The 24426-nt window shown below is 44.1% G+C and overlaps 1 protein-coding gene across 2 annotated transcripts; it reads left to right on the top strand.

The window, feature by feature from the left end:
* The first annotated feature begins 1 nt into the window (after window position 1).
* On the top strand, window positions 2-5062 carry CCS (copper chaperone for superoxide dismutase). 2 transcript variants are annotated; one of them, XM_001379229.4, is made up of 8 exons: window positions 2-326; window positions 620-692; window positions 2854-2991; window positions 3301-3478; window positions 3953-4013; window positions 4320-4397; window positions 4472-4575; window positions 4685-5062. In XM_001379229.4, exons 1-8 carry the CDS (start codon window positions 264-266, stop codon window positions 4836-4838), a joined length of 849 nt encoding a protein of 282 aa, XP_001379266.1. In that variant the 5' UTR covers window positions 2-263; the 3' UTR covers window positions 4839-5062. The 2 variants fall into 2 exon arrangements, with proteins under 2 accessions (XP_001379266.1, XP_056657260.1); XM_056801282.1 differs by having other exon boundaries at window positions 209-326; window positions 564-692.
* Window positions 5063-24426: the final 19364 nt, after the last annotated feature.

The raw sequence follows: 24426 nt of genomic DNA, 5'->3' as shown, positions 1-24426 counted from the left end.
AATCTGAGGTGTCGTAATACCCTCTGGACTATTCTGAATGGAGAATAGCTAACCGCGGGCAAGACAGATTGGGACTGTCTCGTGGCCCCGCCTTCTTCTTGCCCATCTGCCCGGCGAGTGGCTAAACGGGGCCCGGAGGCGGAGAGAAGGCCGAGACTAAACCCGCCTACGTCACGTAAGAGTCCGGAGGCCTCGTAGGCCCCGCCCCTGCCGTTTGACTTCTGGTGTCGCAGGGCAGTCGTCTGGACTCTAGGAGGTCGAAGATGGCGTCGGCTGCGACTGCGCCTGCACCTGCGCGGGTTGGGGAAAGCAGTACAGTGTGCACGGTGAGGGGGAAGGTGGTTCTCGATAGGGACTGTAGGGTGGATTGGCAGGCCGCCCTGGCTCCTGAGAGAACCCTAATCCGGGTTTGGGTCGGCAGGGGTTGCCTCGCAGCGAGTCACGTGGGACTGGGCAGCACCGCCTCTATTGGCCCTCGCTTCTAGCCCAACCCCAAGACACGGCCCTGCCCTCTAATCAGCATAAACACACTCCTTATCAGCATAGCCCCTCCCTCCTCTTAGGCCCGCCCCTTATGGCCATGCTCCACCCTCCCTCCGCTGCTCCTTCTGCCCCACAGCTGGAGTTCGCTGTGCAGATGAGTTGCCAGAGCTGCGTGGACGCGGTGCAGACGTCCCTGCGTGGCGTGGCAGGTAAGAGATGGAGGCAGGCCTCCTTGTTCTTCTCCGAGCCTCAGTTTTCCCGTCTGTAGAAGTGTGAGGCGGCCTGAATGACCACCCCAGTCACCCTTCTGTCCACCATCTCTGGTCAGTCCCATCAGCACCCTCCACTGCCACCTCTATTCAGTGCCCCTGGGTCGTCGCCATCCAGCCCTGCCCAAGCCTCTCTCCACCTCCAGCAGCCTTCTGGACACCTCCAACGGGTACCCTGGATGTCTAAGACCAGACATCAGCAAAATGGAACAACTTGCCTTCACCCTGTACCCCACTGACCCCCCAAAACAACCCCAAACCACAGCTCTTGAAGCTTTGCTTCTGTGGAGAGGGCCCTCTTTTCAGCCACAGAGCTTCCTCAGCCCCATCCCCAATCTCCCACCTCTGCGACTTTGCATAGGCAGGCCATCCTTCTGTTATATGTGCTGCCAAAGCAAGCCCCACCCACCTCTGCTGCCTACATTTGGGGTCTTCTTTCAGGGTGCTGCCCAAGGGTCTGGATTCCTACTTTGCATTCCTTTTCTGGGGCATAGCCCAGTCGAATCTGAGCCCCTTGAGGGCAGAGATTTTTCATTTTTCGCAGGGCAGATGGTTCAGTGTTCCCTGACAATCACCTCCTGCTCCAGGCAGGCCTCAACACCACCCCAACTCCCTGGACTGATGGGCTGTTTCCAGCTTTGCCCGTCCACATGGCTGCCAAGAGAATATTCCCGGGATGCATGTCTGGCCGTGTCTTCTCTCTCCTGCTCAGAATGCCCCAGCCCTGTGTCTCGCCTGTGAGACAGGGTCAGCTTCTCTCATTGGCAGCCAATGCCTTTTGGCAACCTGGCCAGATCCAGAGCTTTTCAGTGCTAAAGACAGCAGCTGATGTTGGACCTTCTCGCTTTCTGTACCTTGTTCCTCCTTAAGCTTCCTCCATACCTTAATGCATTCCCTTCTTCTCTGGGGCTCTTTGAATCTTTATGTTCCTTTAGCTAGAAGGCATCAGAGGCAGAACTTGAACCTAGGGCTTCCTCGCTACAGACTGGGCGCCTCCAGGTGTACATTACCTTGTGCCTGGGTGGCCTTGGCAAGCAGGTCATCACCCCGCTGAGGACCCTCCCAGGCCAACCAAAGCCGCTTTTTAGTGAGGATTCAAGTGATTTCTCACCGTCCTTTGTGGGCCAGACTTAGCGCTGTTCTTTCTGGCCTAGAGTTACTTGTTTTCATGCCTTCCTCCTTCCCTCCCTCCCTCCTCCATCACAAACACATCACGTTAGACTGACCTTGTTGCCTTTGGGGACCGAGTGACTAGACCAGTGGGTCCAGGCCAGAAAACATTTGATAGAGACTCGAATGCTGCTCCTTGTGCTAGCACCATCCTGGTGGTTTTGGAGATGCTTAAACAGCTGGATCCCGAGAGTATTCGTCATTGGCTGGACTTCACGTTGGAGATGGCCATGCATTATGATATCAAGGTCTAAAATCAGAGCACCAATGGGGGTGTTTCAGGCGCCCCATAGGTGTGAGCTGACATACTGAATGCCAAGGGCTTGCGGAGCATCGGACTCGATGTAAGAGAATGGGTTCAAAACCTTAGACTTAACTTGGAAAAACAAACAGACCTCCACAGATTCAAGATGGAGGAGGCATGGCTAGATAGCAGTCTATCTGAAAAGCTCAGCTAGATGATTGGGTAGAGCACTGAAGGCCTCAGTTCTGATCCTGGCTTGACGCTTCTTTTTAAAAATAAAAACTTTACTTTCTGTCTTAGAGTCAATACTGTGTAAGGGCTGGGCAATAGGGGTTAAGTGACCCAGCTAGGAAGTGTTTACAGCCAAATATGAACCCAGGACCTTCCATCTCTGGACTGACTCTCAATCCACTGAGCCTCCTAACTGCCCCCTGGACACTTTATTTTAAAAAATAAAATGAAAAGTTGCTTTTGCTTTTGAGGGCTTGAAACACCCCAACAAATAAGAACATTTTCCTCTACAAAGAACAGACAGAGAGGATTGTATCAGAATTGGGGAATTGTATTATATATGGCTCACTGAGTTTCTTTTAAGACAGGTTCTTGCCAGTAGCCAGGCAGGGTCATCCAGCCTTCCTCCATCTGCTGCTGTCTCTTCTTTCTCTTCCTCCTCCTTTGTTCTCACAGGTGTCCAGGGAGTGGAGGTGCACCTGGAAAATCAGAGCGTCCTGGTGACAACCACCTTACCTAGCCAGGAAGTACAGAATCTCCTGGAGAGCACAGGGCGACAAGCAGTGCTCAAGGGCATGGGCAGCCACATGCTTCGTGAGAATCTGGATCTTGGGGTTGTGGCGGGGATGGGGATTCGTCCTGGAAGAGGAACAGCATCAGAGGGAGAGGAGGACAGACATAGGGGCTGCAGAGAAATCACTTGAGGCCTAAAGGATAGGGAGACTTGCAGGATTCTTGGTTTCTGGAGATGGAAAAACTGTGGGTCCCAGGGTCTCCATGGTTTCCATATCCTGGGAATCATGGGTGGAGGTATCCGACTGTCCTTCCTCCTAGAGAAAAGGAAGCCTAGAGGAAGGTCCATGTGGGTTAGGGAAGGAAGCTCACCTTGTCTTGGTCTTATAGAGAACCTGGGCGCTGCAGTGGCCATGATGGGGCAGCCAGGGGCTGTACAGGGAGTTGTGCGCTTTCTACAAGTGTCCCCCAAAAGCTGCCTCATCGAGGGGACAATCGATGGCCTAGAGCCTGGGCCCCATGGCCTCCACATCCATCAGTTTGGGGACTTGACTCAAAATTGTGCCAGGTGGGTAGGAGCAAACTTGGACCACCTGAGAAACAGATTACAGCCCTTGGAGATGACTATGCCGGCTTTGTGTGCCCTCTTGGTGTCTTTGCCCCTTTTTCTGGGTACAAATGCTCAAAAAGCCCATGAGGCTTTGTGGTTCTTGCTGTAACACAGGTGCCCTGTGGTATTGGTATTCCTAGTGGAATGAACGTAATGATGGGGTAGGGGAAGGGCCATGGGCCAGGGCCAGGGACTGGAGGAGGAAGTATGAGGCCCAGGTAAAGGGAGAAAAATTGTTCACAAGCCCCTTGGGGTGGCTAGTGTGGGCCTACCGGATGAGGTCTATCTGCCAGCCAGTATTTCCTGCAATGTTCCAGGCACAGTTAATGCTGGGGACACAACTGAGAAATAGCCATGGAAACAGAGCCTGAAGTAGGTGGAAGGGACATCCTTGCTCTTTCTCCATGCTCACAAAATACCTTTGCATTGTAGCTGTGGAGACCACTTCAACCCTGATGGAATGCCACATGGTGGCCCCAAGGACACCCACCGGGTAAGTGCTAGTGCCAGGAAGGGATCATGGGAGCTAGAAGGGATCTCAGCAAATACCCAGGCCAGCCCTTCCTTTGACATCTGAGGTCACTGGCCCAGGAAGCAAGTGACTGTCCCCAGGCTGAGGGGGGACACACTACCCACCACCTGGAGAAGAGCCTCTGCCAAAAAGTTTGGAGCCCCCAGGTGGTAGCAGGCAAGTGGGAGGGTGAGGAGATTCGAGGTGCCTTCCAGTTCTTGCCTTCACTACTTTGGCTGAAGCATAGATGGGCAAGAAGGTCTCTCTGGCCATTTTGCTCCCTTCTAGCACCAGGGAGATCTGGGGAACGTCTGTGCTGATGCTGATGGGAGAGCAACCTTCAGACTAGAGGATGAGCGGCTCAAGGTGAGGTGCTGAGGCAGCTGGCCTAGGGAGGGGCCTTCTCACCAAGCAGGGCCTAAGAGCTGCTTCCTCTGCAGGTGTGGGACATCATTGGCCGAAGTCTGGTCATTGATGCAGGTGAAGACGACCTTGGTCGGGGAGGGCACCCACTCTCCAAGATCACTGGCAACTCTGGAGAGAGGTGAGGAAACTTCCCCTGTCCTTGTAGTTCTCTTTTCATGGAAGTGTTTCTCTGGTGGGGAGGAACCCCTTCGCACTCCAGACCAACTCTACATTTCTATCTCCCATAGGTTGGCTTGTGGCATCATCGCTCGCTCTGCAGGCCTCTTCCAGAATCCCAAACAGATCTGTTCCTGCGACGGCCTCACCATCTGGGAAGAGCGGGGCCGGCCCCTAGCTGGTGAGGGCCGAAGGAAGCCTGATCAAACCCCTTCTCACCTCTGACCTGCTACCGCTGGGAGGGGGTGAGCTTTCTCTTATGCCTCTACCTGAGAAGGCTTGGATGAACATAATCAAGTCGAATCAGAAAACCCTCTTTTCCTTGTGGGACCCACCATCCAGGTGATCCTGCTAACTCATTCCAGGACCAAGGAGGCAAAGATGCTCACGGCAGCTTCATCTTTCTCTTGCTCCTTCTCCTCAAATTAAAGGTTTATTTTCCTATCAAACTAAATGCTTGGTTGTTCTTCTCCCTCAGCAGAGGAAGGATAGTCATTGTCTAGCTTCTTTCCTAGGCCCAATTTAGCATGTATTAATATCTTTTGGTTTTTACAATACCTTCTTTTCCAAATAGATCCCTTTCTCCTTTCCAAACTACCTCAGGAGGTATTCCTTATTACTTTGGTGGCAAACCTATAGCACGTTTGCCAAAGATGGCATGTGAAAGCCTCTCAGTCAGTGGGCACACTCAGGCCTCTGGCTGGGAGGCTGGCCCAACCCCCAAACTTAGGGGGTGAGACATTCTAGCCTCTTTGCACTGTTGCAGCAGCAGAGATGGTGACTCTCCTCAGTTTGGGGATAGATTCTCTGCACCTATCGCCCTGCAAAAGGTACAAAGTCCTTTTTGTCTTTGTGGACCCTTACTGGGTGAATAGGTCTGGTAACAGTTCTGCTTTTGTAAGTAAAGAATTGATTGTGTCCATGTTCTCTGCTTTGCACTGACACTAATTAAAATACCTCTCTGAGCAAATCTAGGCCTGAGCCCTAAGGAAATGTGCTAATCAGATCCTCCCTAATCCTCCAAAGGAGGTTGGAGAAATTGCTTCCAGCTCAAATGGAGAGATGAACCAGCTACTACCTGGATGGGAGGGTCCCCGCCTCCACCACTGTAAAACTGGAAGGGCAGAATTCTGGACTCATGTCTCTCATTAAACCTTCTATCCCCCCAGAAACAGGTGGTGGGCCTCTGGGTTTTGAACCATGTACACCCAGCTACCTGGGCAGATAATCCCCTAATTCAATTAGCAGTAGCTAAAGTGGGTCCCTCAAAGCAAAGAAAATCCAGGCCCCTAGCTGGTGGTCTCCCTCAAAGGCCTACCAAATGCCTGGAGCTTTCAGGGAATTCCCATCCAGGGCAGGTCTAGCAGTAGCCTTTCTCTTACTAAATATCCAGAGGCCCACAGGTCTAAGTGCTTTGATAAGGGCTGGGTCACTGACTCTTCCTTTATGCCTCATGCACTATTTATTCCTCTAATAGTACATACTGGTATCCTTAGCAGTCAGGGGGCAGGGCATGCAGTGGGGGTGGGTGGGACACTGGCACACAGTCTAGGGTGGGGGGGACATGGCATGGAGTCCCTAAAAAGTTCCAAAAGGTTTCCCGTCACTGCTAACAAGAAATCAGGAAAACAAATCCATCAGCTGATTCTGGCAGTTTATAGGAGGGAGAACATCAAGTCCTTTTCTAAAAGAAAAAAGAGAAATGTTCTGGACATCAAGAGTTTTTCCTTTGATTCTCACTTTGACCTCAGCTCCACACAGAGACACCCATGACCTTGCCATCACCCCCAAGGGTTCCATGTTTGTGAATTCAGAGCTTCCTTCATCAGAGCAGTCTTCTCATTCCATCTTGACTTCAGTGTGACTTCTAATCCCTCCATCCCTCCCTACTAGCTTCTCACTCCTTTTCCTAACTTGACCACTTGGTGATTCTACTTTAGACTTCCTCCACTCACCAATTCCGTGCTCTCTTCTCCCCTTGATTGATTACATCTTACCCAAATCGCAAGCCCGGATTACTCCACCATCTTCATCCTTCAGTTTTCATGCTGAGAAGGAGCTTGAGAAAATCACAAAACTGGTATCAGGGTACACTCGGGGTGATCTAATCTCCAGGACTTTCCTGTAAGCAAGAAAAACATTCTATTCCTTCCTAATCAGTTCACAGTTCCATGATGCACAGAGACTGTTCTAAACATTCTCATCTCTCTTCAGGCCTTCCATAGTAGTCTCATTCTCATTCTTTCAACTGAGGTCTCCTCTCTTTACTAAAAAATTGCAACTCTTGATCTTTTCTCCTCCCATCACTTAGATGCCTTCTTCCAGCATCTCTCCCTTCATCTCATCTTCTCTTTGCCAAAGGAAAACATTTCTCTGTGCACCTTCAATCCCAGCAAACTGAGCCCTCAGTCATCCCCACTCTCACTAATCTTCAAAATCTCCCAGTCTACTTCCTGCTTCTTGGACAACTGTGTCTTCCTCTTCCTTAAGAAACCTTCATTTGGTCCAGCCTTCTCCACTAGTTGTCCTCCTATAGCTCTTGCCTTTCCTGGCTAAACACCTTGAAAATCCTTCTACGACTGGTGCCTCCACTTGCTTCCTTCACTAATTCACTCTCTAAACCTACAATCTAAATCTTCTATAATCTTGCTTTTGACCTCATCACTCAACTGGAACTGCTCTCTCCAAAGCTACCAATGCTACTTGAATTGCCAAAGATGGCGACCTTTCGGTCTCCTCCTTACCAGCCTATGTCCCTATTGGTCACTTCCTCCATGTAGATATACCCTCTTTGGGGACAGTTAGGTAGCACAGTGGATAGAGCACCAGAGCTCCCGGAGTTGGAGTTGGGGGAGCCTGAATTCGGATATGGCTTCAGATACTTCCTAGCTATGTGACCCAAGGCAAGCTAGTTAACCCTGATTTCCTACCCCTTGCCACTCTTCTGTCTCAGAATTGGTACTAAGATGGAAGGGTTAAAAAAAAATATATATATATATATATATACACACACATATACACACACACACACACTCTTCTCTTCATTTCATGAAGCTACTCTTTCTTGGTCCTTTTCCTCTCTGACTGCTCCTCAGCCTCCTTTGCTGGATCTTAGCACTCAAATGACTATTTTTGTCCTTCAGAGCTCTCTCTGGGGCCATCTTCTTTTCTCGTTCTATATCTCTCAGCTGGTGATCCCATAAGCTCCGGTGGGTTCAGTTACCTAATGCCAAAGGCTCCTAGTGCCACATAATCCAGCCCTTGTCTCTGCTACGCTTCAATCTCTAATTGCAAACCATCTCTTCAACAACATTTTGAACTCTCCCATCGACATCTCAAACCCAATGTGTTCAAAATCAGAACTAATGATCCTTCCCTCCGTAACCTCCCCTCTTTCCACTTTCCTAATTGTTGAGAAAATCGCCATCACCACAGTCAGTCAGGCTCAAAACCTGGGTGCCATCTTCAGTTCCTTCCTCACAGACTCTCTAATCAATGTCATTTTCATCTTCAAAACGTCTCTCCTGTACTGTATGTCCCTTTTTCTCCTCTGACACAACCACCAGCCTGGGGTCTCATCACCTCTTACCTTGTCTTTTTTTTAAGGAATTATTCATTAATATAGCCATATTCTTGTGTAGGTTTTAGACTCATCAAAAAGAAAAATTTTTTTAACCCTCACCTTCCGTCTTAGAATCCATACTGTGTATTGGTTCCAAGGCAGAAGAGTGGTAAGGGCTAGGCAATGGGGGTCAAGTGACTTGCCCAGGGTCACACAGTTGGGAAGTGTCTGAGGTCACATTTGAACCCAGGACCTTCCATCTCTAGGCCTGTCTCTCCATCCACTGAGCCACCCAGCTGCCCCCTTAACTCATCAAAATTTTTATGGGACTAAGTTTCTTTTTTTTTTTTTCCAGATTATGTTTCAATTCACTTTTTGATATTTTGTGATCCATGTTCTCTCTCACCCTTCCATTTCCTCTGAGTCCCCAGATTGCAGGTAATATGATGTAGGTTGTGCATGTAGTATCATATAGTACATGTTTCCATCTTCATCATGTTTAGAGCAAGTCATATGTAATTTACACTAGAGAAAAATTCTTGCATGGAGGAAAGTGAAGAAAGGTTGGCTTCCATCTGCATTCAGACTCCATCAGTTCCTTCTTTGGCAATGGAGAGCCTTTCCATCATGAGTCCCTGGAGTTGTCCGGTATCCTTGCCTCATTGATAATATCCAGGTCATTCACAATTGATCACATACTATTGCTGTTGTTGTGTACAACATTCTCCTGGTTCTGCTGACTTTGCTTTGCATCACTTCATCCAAATTTTTCCAGGCTTTTTGGAAAAAAAATATCTTCATAATTTCTTGTGGCTCAGTAGTATTCCATCACAATCATGTACCGCAACTTGTTTGGCCTTTTCCCAGTTGATGGACATTTCCCCACCCCCACCCCACCCCCAGTTTCCAATTCTTTGCTATTTTGGTACAGATGGGTCCTCACCCCTTATTTTTTATCTCTTTGGGATACAGACCCAAAAGTAGCATTGCTGGGTCAAAGGTTTGATGGTCCTTTGGGCATGGTTCCAAATTGCTCTTTAGAATAATTGGATCAGTTCACAGCTCCACCAACAGTGTATTAGTGTTCCAATTTGAACTCAGGAAGATGTGAAGATTAAATTGTAACCCCTGCCTATTTTTAGTTTTTGATGCCAAGAGTGTAAACACCCTACTTAAAAGTTGAATAGGAAGATCTGCCCATTTTTAGATTTAATCACCCTAGCTGGCTGACCTTGGGCAAGTCACTTGACCCCCATTGCCTAGCCCTGACCACTCTTCTCCTTGGAACTGATACACAGTAGTGATTCTAAAATAGAAGGGAAGGGCTTAAGGATAAATAAATAAATACCTGGATAGAGTGTCAAATTTGGAGGTAGGAAGGCCTATCTTCCTGAGTCTCAGGCATTTACCAGCTGTGTGCTCTGGGCAAGTCACTTCACCCTGTTTGCTTCAGTTTCCTCATCTCTAAAATGAGCTGGAGATAGAAATGGCTAGTATGTTTGCCAAGAAAACCCCAAGTGGGGTCATGAAGAATCAGACATGACTGAAAAATGACTGAACAATGAGAAATAATGCAGATGATGACTACAGAGAAGCATGGCCTTGGGACATATAGAACCTGATGCAGAATGAAATAAGCAGAACCAAAAACCATAAATACATCTACAACAATCCAAATTATGAAAAATCCAGGCCTAGAGATGGGAGGTTTTGGATTCAAAACTGGCCTCAGACACTTCCTAGCTCAGTGACTTAACCCCCATTGGCTAGTTCTTACTGCTCTTTTGCCTTGGAATCAATAGTGATTCTAAGATGGAAGGTAAGGGTTTAAAAAAAAAAGAATAATATAAAAGACTTTACCAAATACTTGGCTAAGATCTCAATCAACTCTAGGCTGACCTATGTTCTCTACCCATGAGGCCCTATGGCCATTCTGTAGTGATCATTCCCCAGATACTGAGCTTCCTTGCCCTTAGCCAAGCTGATTTTTAGATTATAAACCCAGAGTCTGTTATTGGGAACAACTTGCCAGAACTTGGAGGCTGAGCCTTCCAACATCTACACATCATGGTGAGATCTCAGATGTGAATTTTAGATTTACTCCACCCTGCTTAGTCTAACAAAACAGGAAGGTCTACACCCCGATTTAAGGATTAAGTATTGAGAAGGATGGCCTATGACAGATATGTGCTAGCAAATGACAAATCAGAAACAACTGACAGACCCCCTGGGCTGTCCTGAGTCAAGCTTAAGCTACCATTGGTACATGTGAGATGCAGGAAGTGATGTAAAAGAACGGTCTATATATTTCGTGTCACTTCCTCTCTCTGGCTCTCTTTTCTTGTAGAGATGGCTAGCGGCAGTGTGCTGAACATCTTGGCATCTTGGTGTGGTGGCAGCTATTGTCCAGGTTTGGCAGTGAGCGTACTTGATACAATACTGGGGGAAGCTTAGTAACCTAGGTCAGGTGAGGCATCTTCTCTGAGCTCTCTCGGAGTTTAGGCTGATTCCTTTCTCCTTTTCCTTCCAAAACACTATCCTCTTAGGAAGCCCCTAATCTTCTGAGGAGACCTCGAAGCGGAGGCCTTTGAACTTCCCCTGGCATAGGTTAGGCCGGAGAAATCCTATACCCTCCTTCTCCCTCTTCTCCTTAATTCCTTCCCTCTATATTAGTTAAACCACCATAAAATTTCCAAACTGACTTGGGTATTTTATTTGGGATATACCCTGGTGTCCAATTAAATTTACATTAAGTCACAACCCTAAAATTTACTCTTATACAGAAAAGGATTTTAATGGAAGGGACACACTTTATTAATTAAGTGTGACTAACATTTATTAAATGTCTACTGTGTGTAGACAAGGTATTGTACTAGATTCAGGTCCTGGGTCAAGAAATGCAAACATTAAAAAGTCCTTCTTAGGAGCTTCTGTTTCTGTGATTGTTGTTCATCCTTCATTTTTGAAGAGGAGTAATGATGTCACGGGCAATATCTTGACTTGTGAGTGAATTGGATTGAAGGGAGGCAAAGCTGCACAAAGTCCTCAGCCTCATTGTCTCTTCCAGGGTCATCTGAGTCCAGGGGTGGTCAGAATGGCTGGTGATGGTCCAGGATGCAATGGATGGTCTTGGCTTCTTCAATGTCTGACCAAACTCTGAGCTCTCCACTGTGTCTGCTTCAGCAGCCTGAACCCATTGGAACAAATGGTTCTCATCCATCCATTCCACTGGGGAGATTTCATGTTTTGGGAAACTCGGGAGCTACAAGCTGTCTGTTTAATAACCTGAATTCCTAGCTAAGTGGCAGATGCAAAAATTATCCCATTCTTATAATACCATGAAAACTCTGAACATATTCAATTCCTTCTCTAATATATGAGTCTTGGGACCTCCAAGACAGGGCTACATCTTCCCCTCCAGAGTTTTGAGTGACTGTAAGGGCACTTTTTTCTTCAATATTTTAGGTTTGAGTCCCCACCAGTATGCATCCTCTTGCCCCAAATTTAGTCAATCAGTCTTAAGTAACTTTTTTAGAAAGGGATGTTTATTTTTTTATATTTTTTATGTTTCCATTTGAATAAGTTTATTTAGTCAATTTAGAACATTATTCCTTGATTACAATAATCACATTATTTCCCTCCTTCCCCTCCACCCACTCTCTTCCTGCAGCCAACACACAATTTCATTGGGTATTGCTTGTGTCCTTGATCAGAACCCATTTCCATGTTGTTGTTTACACTAGGATGTTCATTTAGAATCTACATCCCCAACAATATGCCTTCAATCCATGTATTCAAGCAGTTGTTTTTCTTTGGTATTTTTACTCCCACAGTGTTTTCTCTGGATGTAGATAGTGGTTTTTCTCGTAGGTTCCTCCTAGTTGTTCAGGGTCATTGCATTGCCACTAATGGAGAAGTCCATTACATTCGATTGCACCACAGTGTATCAGTCTCTGTGTACAATGTTCTCCTGGTTCTGCTCCTTTCACTCTGCATCAATTCCTGGAGGTCATTCCAGTTCAAATGGAATTCCTCCAGTTCATTATTCCTTTTAGCACAATAGTATTCCATCACCAACATATGCCACAGTTTGTTCAGCCATTCCCCAACTGAAGGGCATCCCCTCATTTTCCAATTTTTGGCCACCACAAAGAGCACAGCTATGAATGTTCTTGTACAAGTCTTTTTCCTTATTATCTCTTTGGGGTACAAACCCAGCAGTGCTATGGCTAGATCAAAGGGCAGACAGTCTTTTATTGCCCTTTAGGCCTAGTTCTAAATTGCCCTCCAGAAGGGTTGGATCAATTCACAACTCCACAGCAATGAATTAATGTCCCTACTTTGCCACATCCCCTCCAGCATTCATTCCTTTCCTTTGCTGTTATGTTAGCCAATCTGCTAGGTGTGAGGTGATACCTCAGAGTTTTTTTGATTTGCATCTCTGATTATAAGAGATGTAGAGCACTTTTTCACATGCTTATTAATAGTTTTGATTTCTTTGACTAAAAATTGCCTATTCAAGTCCCTTGCCCATTTTTCAATTGGAGAATGGCTTGGTTTTTTGATACAATTGATTTAGCTCTTTGTAAATTTGAGCAATTAGACCTTTGTCAGAGGTTTTTGTTATGAAGATTGTTTCCCAATTTGTTGCTTCCCTTCTAATTTGTGAGGGGGAGGCTGTTGAATCTCTACATTTGGGAACTTTTGACTTTCAACAGGGTTAAAAGCCACCTGCAGGATGGTGGCACCAATATGTGAATCCCTGGGAACAAGGGGGAGGGAAGGGGTAGACTTCTCAAAAAACTGCCTAAAGGAGGGTCAGAGTAACCGGAAGGAAGGAAGGAAGGAAGGAAGGAAGGAAGGAAGGAAGGAAGGAAGGAAGGAAGGAAGGAAGGAAGGAAGGAAGGAAGGAAGGAAGGAAGGAAGGAAGGAGTAAGCACAAAATGATCCTAAAGGAGAGATATGACACTTCTTCCCAACCCTTGGCAGAAGTGGGAACACAGATGTAGAACTTTGCATATAATGTCTGATTTGTAAAAATGCATTAATTAGTTTTAATTTTTTTCTCATTTTTTTCTTTAAAAAATTCTTTGTTAGAAGGGAACATAAAGGGAATATAGGAGGAAATCTAGGTAGGTAAAAAATGAAAGAAGTCAATAGAATGAAAAAATAATAATTCTTACCTTCTGCCTTAGAATTGATAGTTTCCACCAAGGCAGAAAAGTGGCAATCAAGGTTAAGTGACTTGCCCAGGTCACACAGCTAGGAAGTATTTGAAGGCACATTTGAACCCAGGATCTCCTGTCTCCAAGCCTGGCTTTCTATCCATTAAGCCACCTAGCTACCCCAATACAAATTATTTTTACAAACAGAAAAATAAATCCCTTGAGGGACTATCTTTGCTTTTGAACTGGTATTCCCCAGCCCTTAGCATAGTGCTTGGCACATAGTACTTGTTTAATGAATGTTTTTTCATTCATTCATTGTATTTTCCCCCTGATTTAGATCACAACTCCTCATTCTTTTTTCAGTTAAAACAAATCTACAGAGTATTTCTCTTGTGCTCTCTCTCTCTCTGACTCTCTCTCTTTTTCTCTCTCTGTCTCTCCCCCCCCTTTGTCTCTCTGTTTCTGTCTCTGTCTCTCTGTCTCTGTCTCTGTCTCCATCTCTGTCTCTGTCTTCCTCCCTCTCTATTTTTTCCTCTCTCTCTCCCTCTTCCTCCCTCCCTCTTTCTCTCTCCCTCTCTCTCCTTCCTTCTCTCTCTCCCTCCTTCTCACTCCTCTTCTCTTTTCTTTTTCCCTACCAAGCCCGAACAGGTAGTATATAATATATCAGTACTTTAAAGAGAAAATCATGTCAAGGCAACCCTTTTGGTTCCGTAATAATGTGGTAATGGGAAGGGATGCCAGTGTGGGTAGGGAGGGGAGCTGCTCCCAGCACCACATGGATTCAGGGACACACCAGTGCTGGTACCATTTTGGTGTCCATTCACAACCCCAAATAGGCTACGAATCTTTCTGTTTTAGAAAGGGTCTCAGATGGCCTGTTTATCTGTTTGTGAGCCAGGAAAGAGGTTGTTGTTTCCAGAGGTGGCTCAGTGCTCCCTGGCAGATGGCCTTGAAGATCTCTGCTCTCCTGAGCAAAAGCACAGACTTTCTGGGAATAGTTGCAGGGGATGGTGCCCACATCCTCCCCAGAGAAGCACAAAGTATCTCTCTCAGGGAATCTGGCAGGCCTTTCTTTGGTCTTACCCAAGTGAGAGACTTGAGCCTCTCTGGGTCTCCCACCTTTGCTTGATTCGGCTTTTCAACTATTCAATACCCAACATGAACCAAATGAAATGAAAACAATTATTCTGAAGGATTAAAATTCAGCTCCCTTAGATAACCCATGGAGGCATGGAAGATGAACAGGATTTACTTTTATATATTTTTTAAATCCTTACCTTCCATCTTAGACTCACTACTAAGTATTGGTTCCAAGGAGGAAGAGCAGTAATGGTTAGGCAATAAGGCTTAAGTGACTTGCCCAGGGTCACACAGTTAGAAAATATCTGATCAGATTTGAACCAAAGACCTCCTTTCTCCAGGTCTAATTCTCTATTCACTGAACTACCTAGCTGATCCCAGAGTTTACTTTCAAAGTAGATTTCCTGTCTATAAAGTGACCTACTTTTATCCCTCTTGGTTCTGCTACTTTGGTGGCTATGGGACTTCTTTGACATGGGTATGCCTATCCAGGGATGCAGATGGCCTTCCCTTCATACTTCCCTCTCTGTGCCATTCAGCATCATGTTTTCCCATAAATCTCCCAGGACAAATCTCCTCAATGCACTAGAGCGGGGCCCCTTGTCATACCATGGAGCCCCTCTCGCTCTCTGCCTGGGGTTCATTTCCTGGCCCTATACTTCTTCCAGAATGCCCTTCTTTTTCTGCTCTTTTTTATCTTCAGGTCTGAATTCTCTTCCTCCTCCGCCCATTGAGAAGGCAAAAATGGCAATGTTCATTATATATATGAACTCCTGTGAAACATAGTTCTGCAATAGCCACGTTGGGGAGGGGCAAGAGAGGTACGAGAAGGGGAAAATGTGCTCAGTCTGTACTGAGTCTGTCGTGTTTCTTCATGAGCGCTTTGGAATTGTGGCGGGTCATTCCTTGCTCTGATCAGAGCTACTGAGGATTTTGCAGTTGATCCTTATAAAAATATTACTGTATTGTGAAAATGGTCTCCTGGTTCCACTTGTCTCACTCTGTCTAAGTTCATATAAATCTTCCCAGATTTTCCTGAAACCAACTCTTCCTAATTTATTTTTTTGGTTTAAACTCTTACGTTCCATCCTAGTAGCAATTCTAAGGCAGGAGAGCAGTAAGGGCTGGGCAATTGGGCTTACGTGACTTTCTCAGGGTCACACAACTAGGAAATATCAAAGTTCTGAGTTGAACCCAAGTCCTCCTGACTCCAGGCCTAGTGCTCTAACCACTGTTACCTGTCTGCCCCCCACACCATTCCATCGAATCACATGCCACAACTTGTTCAACCATTCCCCAACCATCTCACTCAATTTCCAATTCTTTGCCCTGCAAAAAGAGTCTCTATAAATATTTGGGGGATTGTATCAGCCCTTTCCCTTTTTCTTTGATTTTTGGGGTGTATAGAACTACCAGTAGTATTGCTGGGCCAAAGGGCTACACGGTTTTATCCATTTGGGGTCATAGTTCCAAGTTTCTCTCCATAATGGTTGGATCAGTTTACAACAGCACCTTAGTGTAAACTATACATATAAAACTATAACTATTTATGTGGATATATAATCTATGTATTGGTAAGCCATTTTAGTCATGTCTGACTCTTTAGGATCCCATTTTGGGTTTTCTTGGCAAAGATGTGGGAGTGGTTTGCCATTTCCTTCTCCAGCTCATTTTACAGATGAGGAAACTGAGGCCAACAGGGTGAAGTGACTTGCCCAGAGTCACCCATTTAGTAAATGTCTGAGGCTAGATTTGAACTCATGAAGATGATTCCCAGCCCAGTGCTCTATCCATTGTACCACCTTGCTGCTCCATATAACCTAAGAGTTTTAAGAAATATATCTTATATTTCCATATGCCATCTATGCCGTCATTTTCTCCTTTTCTGTCATCTTAGCCAATTTGATGGGAGTGAGGTAGTACCTTGGAGTTGTTTTAATTTGTAATTCTCTAATTATTGATTTAAAGCCTTTTAAATATGTTTATTGATGCCTTTGTTTCTTCCTCTGGAAAAAAAATGCCTGTTCATATCCCTTTACCACTTATTGATTGAAGAATGGCTCTTATGTGGAGAATGATATCTCCAAGTAAAGTCTGGTATTTGGAATTGATGATGGACAGATAGCACTGATTAGCCCCATATCTTTCTAATTTTTAAAATTTTTTTTATTTTTTAAAAACCCTCACCTTCTGTCTTAGAATCAACACTGTGTATCGGTTCCAAGGAAGAAGAGTGGTAAGGGTTAGGCAATGGGGGTTAAGTGACCTGCCCAGGGTCACCCAGCTAGGAAGTATCTGATGCCAGATTTGAACCTAGGATCTCCCATCTCTAGGCCTGACTCTCAGTCCACTGAGCTACTCAGCTGCCCCCTCTAATTTTTTCATCACTATATGTTGATAATTAATAATAACTATTGAATAAACTTCTCTCTATGACTGAATCTAAAAAAAAAATCTAAAAATCTAAAGAAAAACAATGTCTCTTATTCCTTAAATTTTGCTCAGTTACTCATATATTTGAAAAATGAGACCTTTTTGGAGAAAATTGCAGCAAAAAATTTCCCCCTACCCTCCTCCGTTTCTTCTAATTTTAGCTGCATTAGTTTTGTTTACGCAAAAATTTTTTAAATTTTATATAACCAAAATTATCCATTTTATTTATATCCTATGAGTTTCTCTCTGTCTCTGTCTCCATCTCTCTCTTTTCTAATCTGTCCCTCCTCTTACTGAGCAAATGTTTTTAAAACTCAGAAAAATAAAACCATCAATACATAGCTGCACTGCAAGCAAAACAAATTCACATCCTGGCCACATCCAAAATATATGCCTCTTCTGTACTTTCAGTTCATCACTTCCTGGTCAGGAGGTGAATGGGGTATTTTATCTTTATTCAGATTCATGGCTTATTATTGTATTGCTCAGCAGTCTACATTTTTTCAAAACTTGTTTTTAAATTTCTTTATTTTTATTGTCATGCAAAACACACTTCTATATTGGTCATTGTAAGAGCGAACTCATATAGAACCAAACCCCTAACATAAAACCATAAATACACTGATGTGATAGACAACTCCAACAGTTTATTCTCTGGAGGTGGAGAGCATTCCCCAGCTCAGGTCTTTTAAGATAGTCCCAGATCATTGCATTGCTAAGAACAGCCAAATCTTCGTACAATATTGCTGTCATTGTGTACAATGTTCTCCTGGTTCTGCTTACTCTCTGTGCATCAGTTCCTGCAGATATTTCCAGATTTTTCTGAAATCGTCCTTCTTTCTTTTTTTTTTTTAAACATTATTTTATTTGGTCATTTCCAAATATTATTCACTGGAAACAAAGATAATTTTCTTTTCCTCCCTCCCCCCCCCCCCCCACCTCTCCCATAGCCAATGAGTGATTCCACTGGGTATCACATTTATTCTTGATTCGAACTCATTTCCGTGTTGTTGGTATTCTTATTTTTTATAACACAATTGCATTCCATCACCAACATGTACCACAACTTATTCAGCCATTTCCCAACTGATGGCCATTCCCTTAATTTCCAATTCTTTGCCACTATAAAAAGAGCTGCCATAAATATTTTTGTACAAGTAGGCTCTTCCCCCTTTTTAATTATCTCTTTGGGATACAGACCCAGTAGTGGTTTTACCAGATTAAAGGATATGCACAGTTTCATAGTCCTTTTGGCATCATTCTAGATTGCCCTCCAGAATGGTTGGATCAATTCACAACTCCACCAACAATGTATTAGTGTCCCAATTTTGCCATATCCCTTCCAACATTTACTACTTCCTTTACTGCCATATAGGACAATCTGATAGGGGTGATTTGGCACCTCAGCATTGTTTTAATTTACATTTCTCTAATCAAGAGTAGTTGAGAACATTTTTTCATATGATTGTTGATGACTTTGTCTTCTCAGTCTGAAAATCAAAGCTTTTTCTTTATAATGTTCTTATCATGGTATAAACACTCCTATTTTTTAACATTTTACTCTTTCTCAGCTCATAGATATCTTCCCAGTTTCCTTGAAACTGTCCATTTTATCATTTCTCATGGCTCAATAATATTTCATTACTTCCATTTATGACAATTTGGTCAGCGATTCTCTGATAAGAAGACTTCCCCTTCATTTCAATTTTTGGCTACCTCAAAAAGTGTTGCTACAAATATTTTTTACACATTTTTTTACATCTTTTCTCTTTCTTTGACATCTTCAGGGATGTAGTCCTAGTAATAGCTAGTAAGAGCCCAAGGATGGATTTGAACTCAAGTCTTTCTGATTTCAGATCCAGCACTCTATCCACTTTACCTCCTAGCTCCTTGGATTACTTCTCTTCTTGTTTAACCAGAACCACATTATTTTACTGGTTATCACTTCCTAGTAAAATCTGATAGCTGATTGCTAATAGAGCCCCTTCAATTCTAAGCAATCACCCTAGTGCAAATATTAATAATCTGGAAATAGGTCTTGATCAATGACACAAGTAAAACCCAGTGGAATTGCTCGTTGGCTATGGGAGGGGGGACAGAGGAGGGGAGGGAAAGAACATGAATCATGTAACCATGGAAAAATATTCTAAATTAATTGATTAATTAAAGAAAAATTTAAAAAAGAACCCCTTCATCCTTTTTTTCATAATTATCCTTGAGATTCTTTTTTTAAAATCAATTAATAACATTTTAATTTTCCCCCAATTATACATAAAATTTTTTAACTTTAAAATTCCAAATTCTGTCTCCCTCTTCTCTCCCTCTTCCCTGAGAGTAAGCAATCTGATAAAGATTTTATATGTACAATCATGTAAAACATTTCCTCAGATTACTTATTTTATGGAAGAAAACTCTACCAAAAAATAAAGAACAGGAAATATAGTATTCTTTGGTCTGTGTTCAGCCTCTATCAATTCTTTCTCTGAAGGCAAATGTCATTTTTCATCAGGAGTCCTTTGGGATTGTCTTGGATAATTATATTATTAACATATTAATTAATATTTATATAATATATAAATATATATTTACATATAAATAATATAATAATTTTATTGATATCATAATAATTATATTGATATATCAAATATGTATAATATAACTAAAATCTGGCCTCAGACACTTCCTAGCTGTGTGACCCTGGGCAAGTCACTTAACCCTCATTGCCTAGCCCTTACCACTCTTCTGTTTTGGAACCAATACACAGCATTAACTCCAAGACAGAAGGTAAGGGTTTAAAAAAAAAAAGAATAACTAAGTCATTTACACTTGTTCATGATATAAAATGGCTGAAATGGTGCACAACATTTTCCTGGTTCTGCTCCCTTCACTCTGTATCAGTTCCTGAAAGTTTTTTCAGCTTTTTCTGAAATCGTCCTGTTTGTTATTTCTTATAGCACAATAGTATTCCATCACCATCATATGACAACTTGTTCAGCCATTGCCCAATTGATGGATATCCTTCAGTTTCCAATTTTTTTGCCTTCCTTCCCTCAAGATTTGTGACCTTTTCTTCCTTCACGTGACTTCAGTTATTTTTTTCTAGCTCTATAAAATATCCCTTTGGTACTTTGACTGTTATAACACTGGATAAGTAAATGAAGCAGTATTGTGATTTTGATGCTGTCGGCTAGTTCTACACAGAGCAATTCATGCTTCTCAGTTATTTAGGTCTGCTTTTATTTCTGAAAAGAGTGTTTTGTATTCAGATTCATATTGTCTGGCGAATGAATCTTGGCGGATACATTCCAAAAATATTTTATTACATCTGGAGTTCTTTTTTATTTTTACTTATTTTTGAAAAGCCCTTCTCTTTCATCTTAAAATCAATACTGTGTTGATTCTGAGGCAGAAGAGCAGGAAGGGCTAGGCACTGGCGCTTAAATGACTTGCCCAGGGTCACACAGCCAGAAAGTGTCTGAGGCCAGCTGAGCCACCTTGCAGCCCCCTAAGGTAGTTATTTTTAATGGATTTTCTTTTTCGAGCGCTTCCTGTTGGGTTTCCTTGGTTAAAATCTGGAATCTTGATGATTTGCGTGGATTTGTTTTATGTCCTCCAACTTTGCTGAAGTTATTTTAATGAACTTAGGTTCTCTGAGCCCACCACCAGGGCCATCTGCCAAAGGGATCCCTTTGTTTCCTTTATGTCGGTGCTTAGGATTCCAGTGTCACAGGGCAGTTCCCAGGGGAAATGCCCCAGCCTCTTTCAGACCCCCCCCCCCATTGTCCTTTGGGTCACTTGTGGTTTAAATTTGTCTTGATTGTCATGCTTTGCAGTCATAGGAAACAGCCAGGGAGGATATTCGTCATTTTATTTTTTTAAACCCTTACCTTCCTTCTTAGAATCAATACTGAGTATTGGTTCCAAGGTAGAAGAGCAATAAGGGCTGGGCAATGAGGGTTCTGTGACTTGCCCAGGGTCACACAGATGGTAAGTGTCGAGGTTAAATTTGAATCCAGGACCTCCCGTCTCTGGGCTACCCAGCTGCCCCTAGGATATTTGTCTTAAAGAGAGGGACTTTGGCAATAGCGAGCAGGTGAGAATGCCGGAAAGCTTTTTTCTTCTTCTTCTCCTTCTCCTTCTCCTTCTCCTTCTTCTTTCTTCTTCTTTTTTTTCCCCTTGACCAGAGTCCCAAACGTATCCGGTTCTTGGAGATAAGTGTAAGCAGCAGGTGTCACTGGGGAGCTAAGCTGGGCCGGGCACTTCCTTCCAGCAGGAAAGGGGCGGAGTTGATTCCTGCCAATCCAAGCATTCCTCCTCCTCGTTGGTTGCCTAGGGACGTGGCTTTCTCTTTGGTCCCAAACTCTACAGTTCGCTCTGATTGGAGAGTCGAAGGAGCAGTCGTTAAGATGCCCGACTGTCAAACCACAGTCGCTTCTCTAGCCTGGTCCGGCCACTGGGATGTCTAACCTCCCCTGCCCGGCCCTCCCCCTCCCCCTTGTCCCCTCCTCCCTTTCCCTCCCCTCGTTTCTCTCTCCGGTTCTCTCTTCTCCCCTCCTCCCCCTTTTCTCTTCCCTCCTCCCCCTCCCCTTTCTTTCCCCTCCCGGTTTCCTCTGTTCTCCTCTCTCATCCGTACCCATCATTGGCGCACAGGAAGATTCTTCCCTCCCTGGAGGGGTTCCGGAGCCTCAGGACGCGAGAAACCCTTCTGTTTCCTTAAATTCTAAGGACTTCCGGCTGGTCCCCGACTCCCTTCCTCCCGCCGTCCAGGGAATAGGTGATAATGGTCATATCTGAAAGGGGATGTGGACCAAAATGGGAATTCTGGGATGAACACTCCAGGCGGCAGAGTGGATAGAATGCTCGCCCTGGAGTTAAAAAGATTGGTCTCTGAGTTCAAATCTGGACTCCGAAACTTACTAGCTGTGTGACCCTGGAAAAGTCACCTAACTCAATTTGCCTTGGTTTCCTCAGCTGTAAAATGAGCTGGAGAAGGAAATGGCAAAACACTCCAGTTTCTTGACCAAGAAACCCCAAATCGGGTCATGGAGAGTTGGATATGACTGATGGGCAATAAAGAATACTTGCCCAATTCTTTTTACCTGTATTTCTGATTTCTTCTCAGTAGCTGCTGCTCTAAGCCCTTCCTCCAAACCACGGGTTCCCCCTGGGTTGGTTCCTGCTTCTCCCATTTTCTACCCAAGCAGAATCAGGTTAAATCAAATAACAGCTGATAATACTCTCTGACTTATGTTATTTTCCTATGATTCATGGGAAATCCTTTGAACTGAAAGAGCAGATATTTCGATTGAGTTCAAGAGGAATATTTCTGGGCCCTGGGCTGCCTCTGTGGGTTAGGGCTGGGGGGAGAGTGTCTAGACAGCATGAAAGCAGCAGAGTAGGCCCCTACAGCAACAGATGTGTGTCAGAAAGTGAGAAGTGCCAAGGGTGCCAGTGGGTGGCGACCACCTGGGGCCACTGGAGATCTCATCCCCTTCTGCACTTAGCAGGTTGTGATTTCCTGTCTGATACCAAACATTTAAAATCCCAGATTCCTAGCCCTCTGCGCCCCCACCCCCCCACCCCCAACAACTCCTCAGGTCCTTCACTTGGGCTCAGTAGACCTTCAGGCAGTTTCAATCCGTGAAATGATGATAAGGATGGTAATGACAATAATAACATCAAATGGAATTTAGAGAGTGCTTTAGGGTTTGTAAAATGCTCTATAAATATTAGGTCATTTTAACCTCACAACAACCCTGAGAGGCAAGTACTATTATCATCCCCATTTCACAGAGGAAACTGAGACTGGCAGAAGTTAAGGGACTTGCCCAGGGTCACACTAGTGAATGTCTGAGGGAGGATTTGAACTCAGAACCTCCTGATTTCAGGTCCAGTACTCTATCTACTGTATCACCGAGTTGGAAACTCTCCAAGGGTTTGGTTCCAAATCCCTGGAACTTAAAATGACAAATTGGGCATTCTTGCCTCCCTCCCTTTCCTCTCTCTCTCTCTGTCTCTCCCCCCCACTTCTGTCTGTCTCTTTCTCTTTCCTCTCTCCATCTTTATATGTATACAAATATACATATATAATAAAAATGTTTTTTAGTCAGCAAGGTGACACAGTGGATAGAGCAATAAGCTTGGATTCAAGGAGACCTGACTTCAAATTCTACCTCAGACACTTAGTAGCTATATGACCCCAGGCAGAGTTACTTAACTTCTCTTGGCCTCAGTTTTCTCATCTCTTCAATTGGGATAATTACTTCAAAAGGGTCTTCTTGGGAACTTCAAATGAGATCATATATGTAGCATGCTTTGCAAACCTTGACACTGTAGAAAAAGGCTAATGCAGAAATATGTGTATCATGAATGTGTTGACTTGGAAAAACACAGAACCACTAAAAAGATCAGAAAAACCAAACCTTTAATCAGGTGAGAGACAAGCTCTTACATTCAGCCACCACCCAGAGTCAAGCACTTAAAACCACACAGAGCCAAGGCTCTGGAACTCTGGGAACAGTGTCTCTGGGAGAATGCATCACCAGAGAGGATTCTCCAATGAGTACTAGAACTTGGGGTCTTATGTACCTTTTGGAGAATAAAGGAAGGGAAGTAAGACTAATTAGTGCTAATTAGCAAAAGGAAATGAGGAACTCAGGGCTGGATTATCAGGAAGGAGCTAATGCTTTGTAATGGATACAAAATGATGTTTCCAGCCATGTGCTGGCATTGTGGGGTATAAATTGAACCCCTAGGGTTTGGGAAAGGTACCTTTTGCAAGGATGTAAGACTCCAAAACTTAGTTTAAAAATAAAAGGAGAAATTTATTAATTTAGAAAGTAATGTTGAATCTGGCCAGGAGGATAGTATAGGTGGAGCAGCAAGATGAAAAGCTGCTCCCAGAATCCATCAATTATGAGGAATTGTATACTCTTTACAACAGCAATGATGTGATTCTAGAGTGGTAAACACTCAGACATTTGGTGGGGGGGTTTGGTCATCTGACCAGAGGCTGACTGAAGACCCTCATAGTTTAGGGGTGTAAAGATAATTTTAGGGTTGTGACATAAAATCTAAATTAATTGGTCGCTAGGGAAAAATCCCAAATAAAATATCCAAGGCAGTCTGGAAATTTATAGTAATTTTAATTAATATAGAGGGAAGGATTTAAGGAGAAAGAGAGAAGAGGATATAGGATTTCTCCTGCCTGGCCTGTGCCAGGGGGAGTTCACGATCTCCGCCCCTGGGTCTCTGAAGGAGATTAGAGGCCTCTAAGAGGATAATGTTTGGAAAATAAAGGAGGGAAAACTCAGCCAGAAACTCACCAGCGAACCGGACAATAGCTTGTAGCTATGCCAAGATGCCAAAAGGCCCAGGATGCTGCCACCAGCCAACTCTCTGCCGCCAAAGGTACCAGAGAGAGGAAGGAAGCCAAATGTATCCCCTCCTCTAAATGCCCATTCTTTAGTTCTCACCTTCTTTGATTAGATTATATCTTTTGAGTTACTTAACACTTCTTTGTTAAGTTTACCTTTTGCTAATTACTTGACCTTTTTTTGTGATTAATTTA

The sequence above is a fragment of the Monodelphis domestica genome, chromosome 6, assembly GCF_027887165.1.
Source record: "Monodelphis domestica isolate mMonDom1 chromosome 6, mMonDom1.pri, whole genome shotgun sequence".
NCBI lineage: Eukaryota > Metazoa > Chordata > Mammalia > Didelphimorphia > Didelphidae > Monodelphis > Monodelphis domestica.
Note: the sequence above shows the minus strand (reverse complement) of the source record. Positions and strands in the feature narration are given on the sequence as shown.

Excerpts from the sequence above, each read along its gene's own strand:
- CCS (XM_001379229.4), top strand. The coding sequence starts at position 264 with ATGGCGTCGGCTGCGACTGCGCCTGCACCTGCGCGGGTTGGGGAAAGC. Across the intron at positions 327-619 it reads AAAGCAGTACAGTGTGCACG|CTGGAGTTCGCTGTGCAGAT; the intron begins GTGAGGGGGAAG and ends TCTGCCCCACAG. Across the intron at positions 3,479-3,952 it reads TTGACTCAAAATTGTGCCAG|CTGTGGAGACCACTTCAACC; the intron begins GTGGGTAGGAGC and ends TTTGCATTGTAG.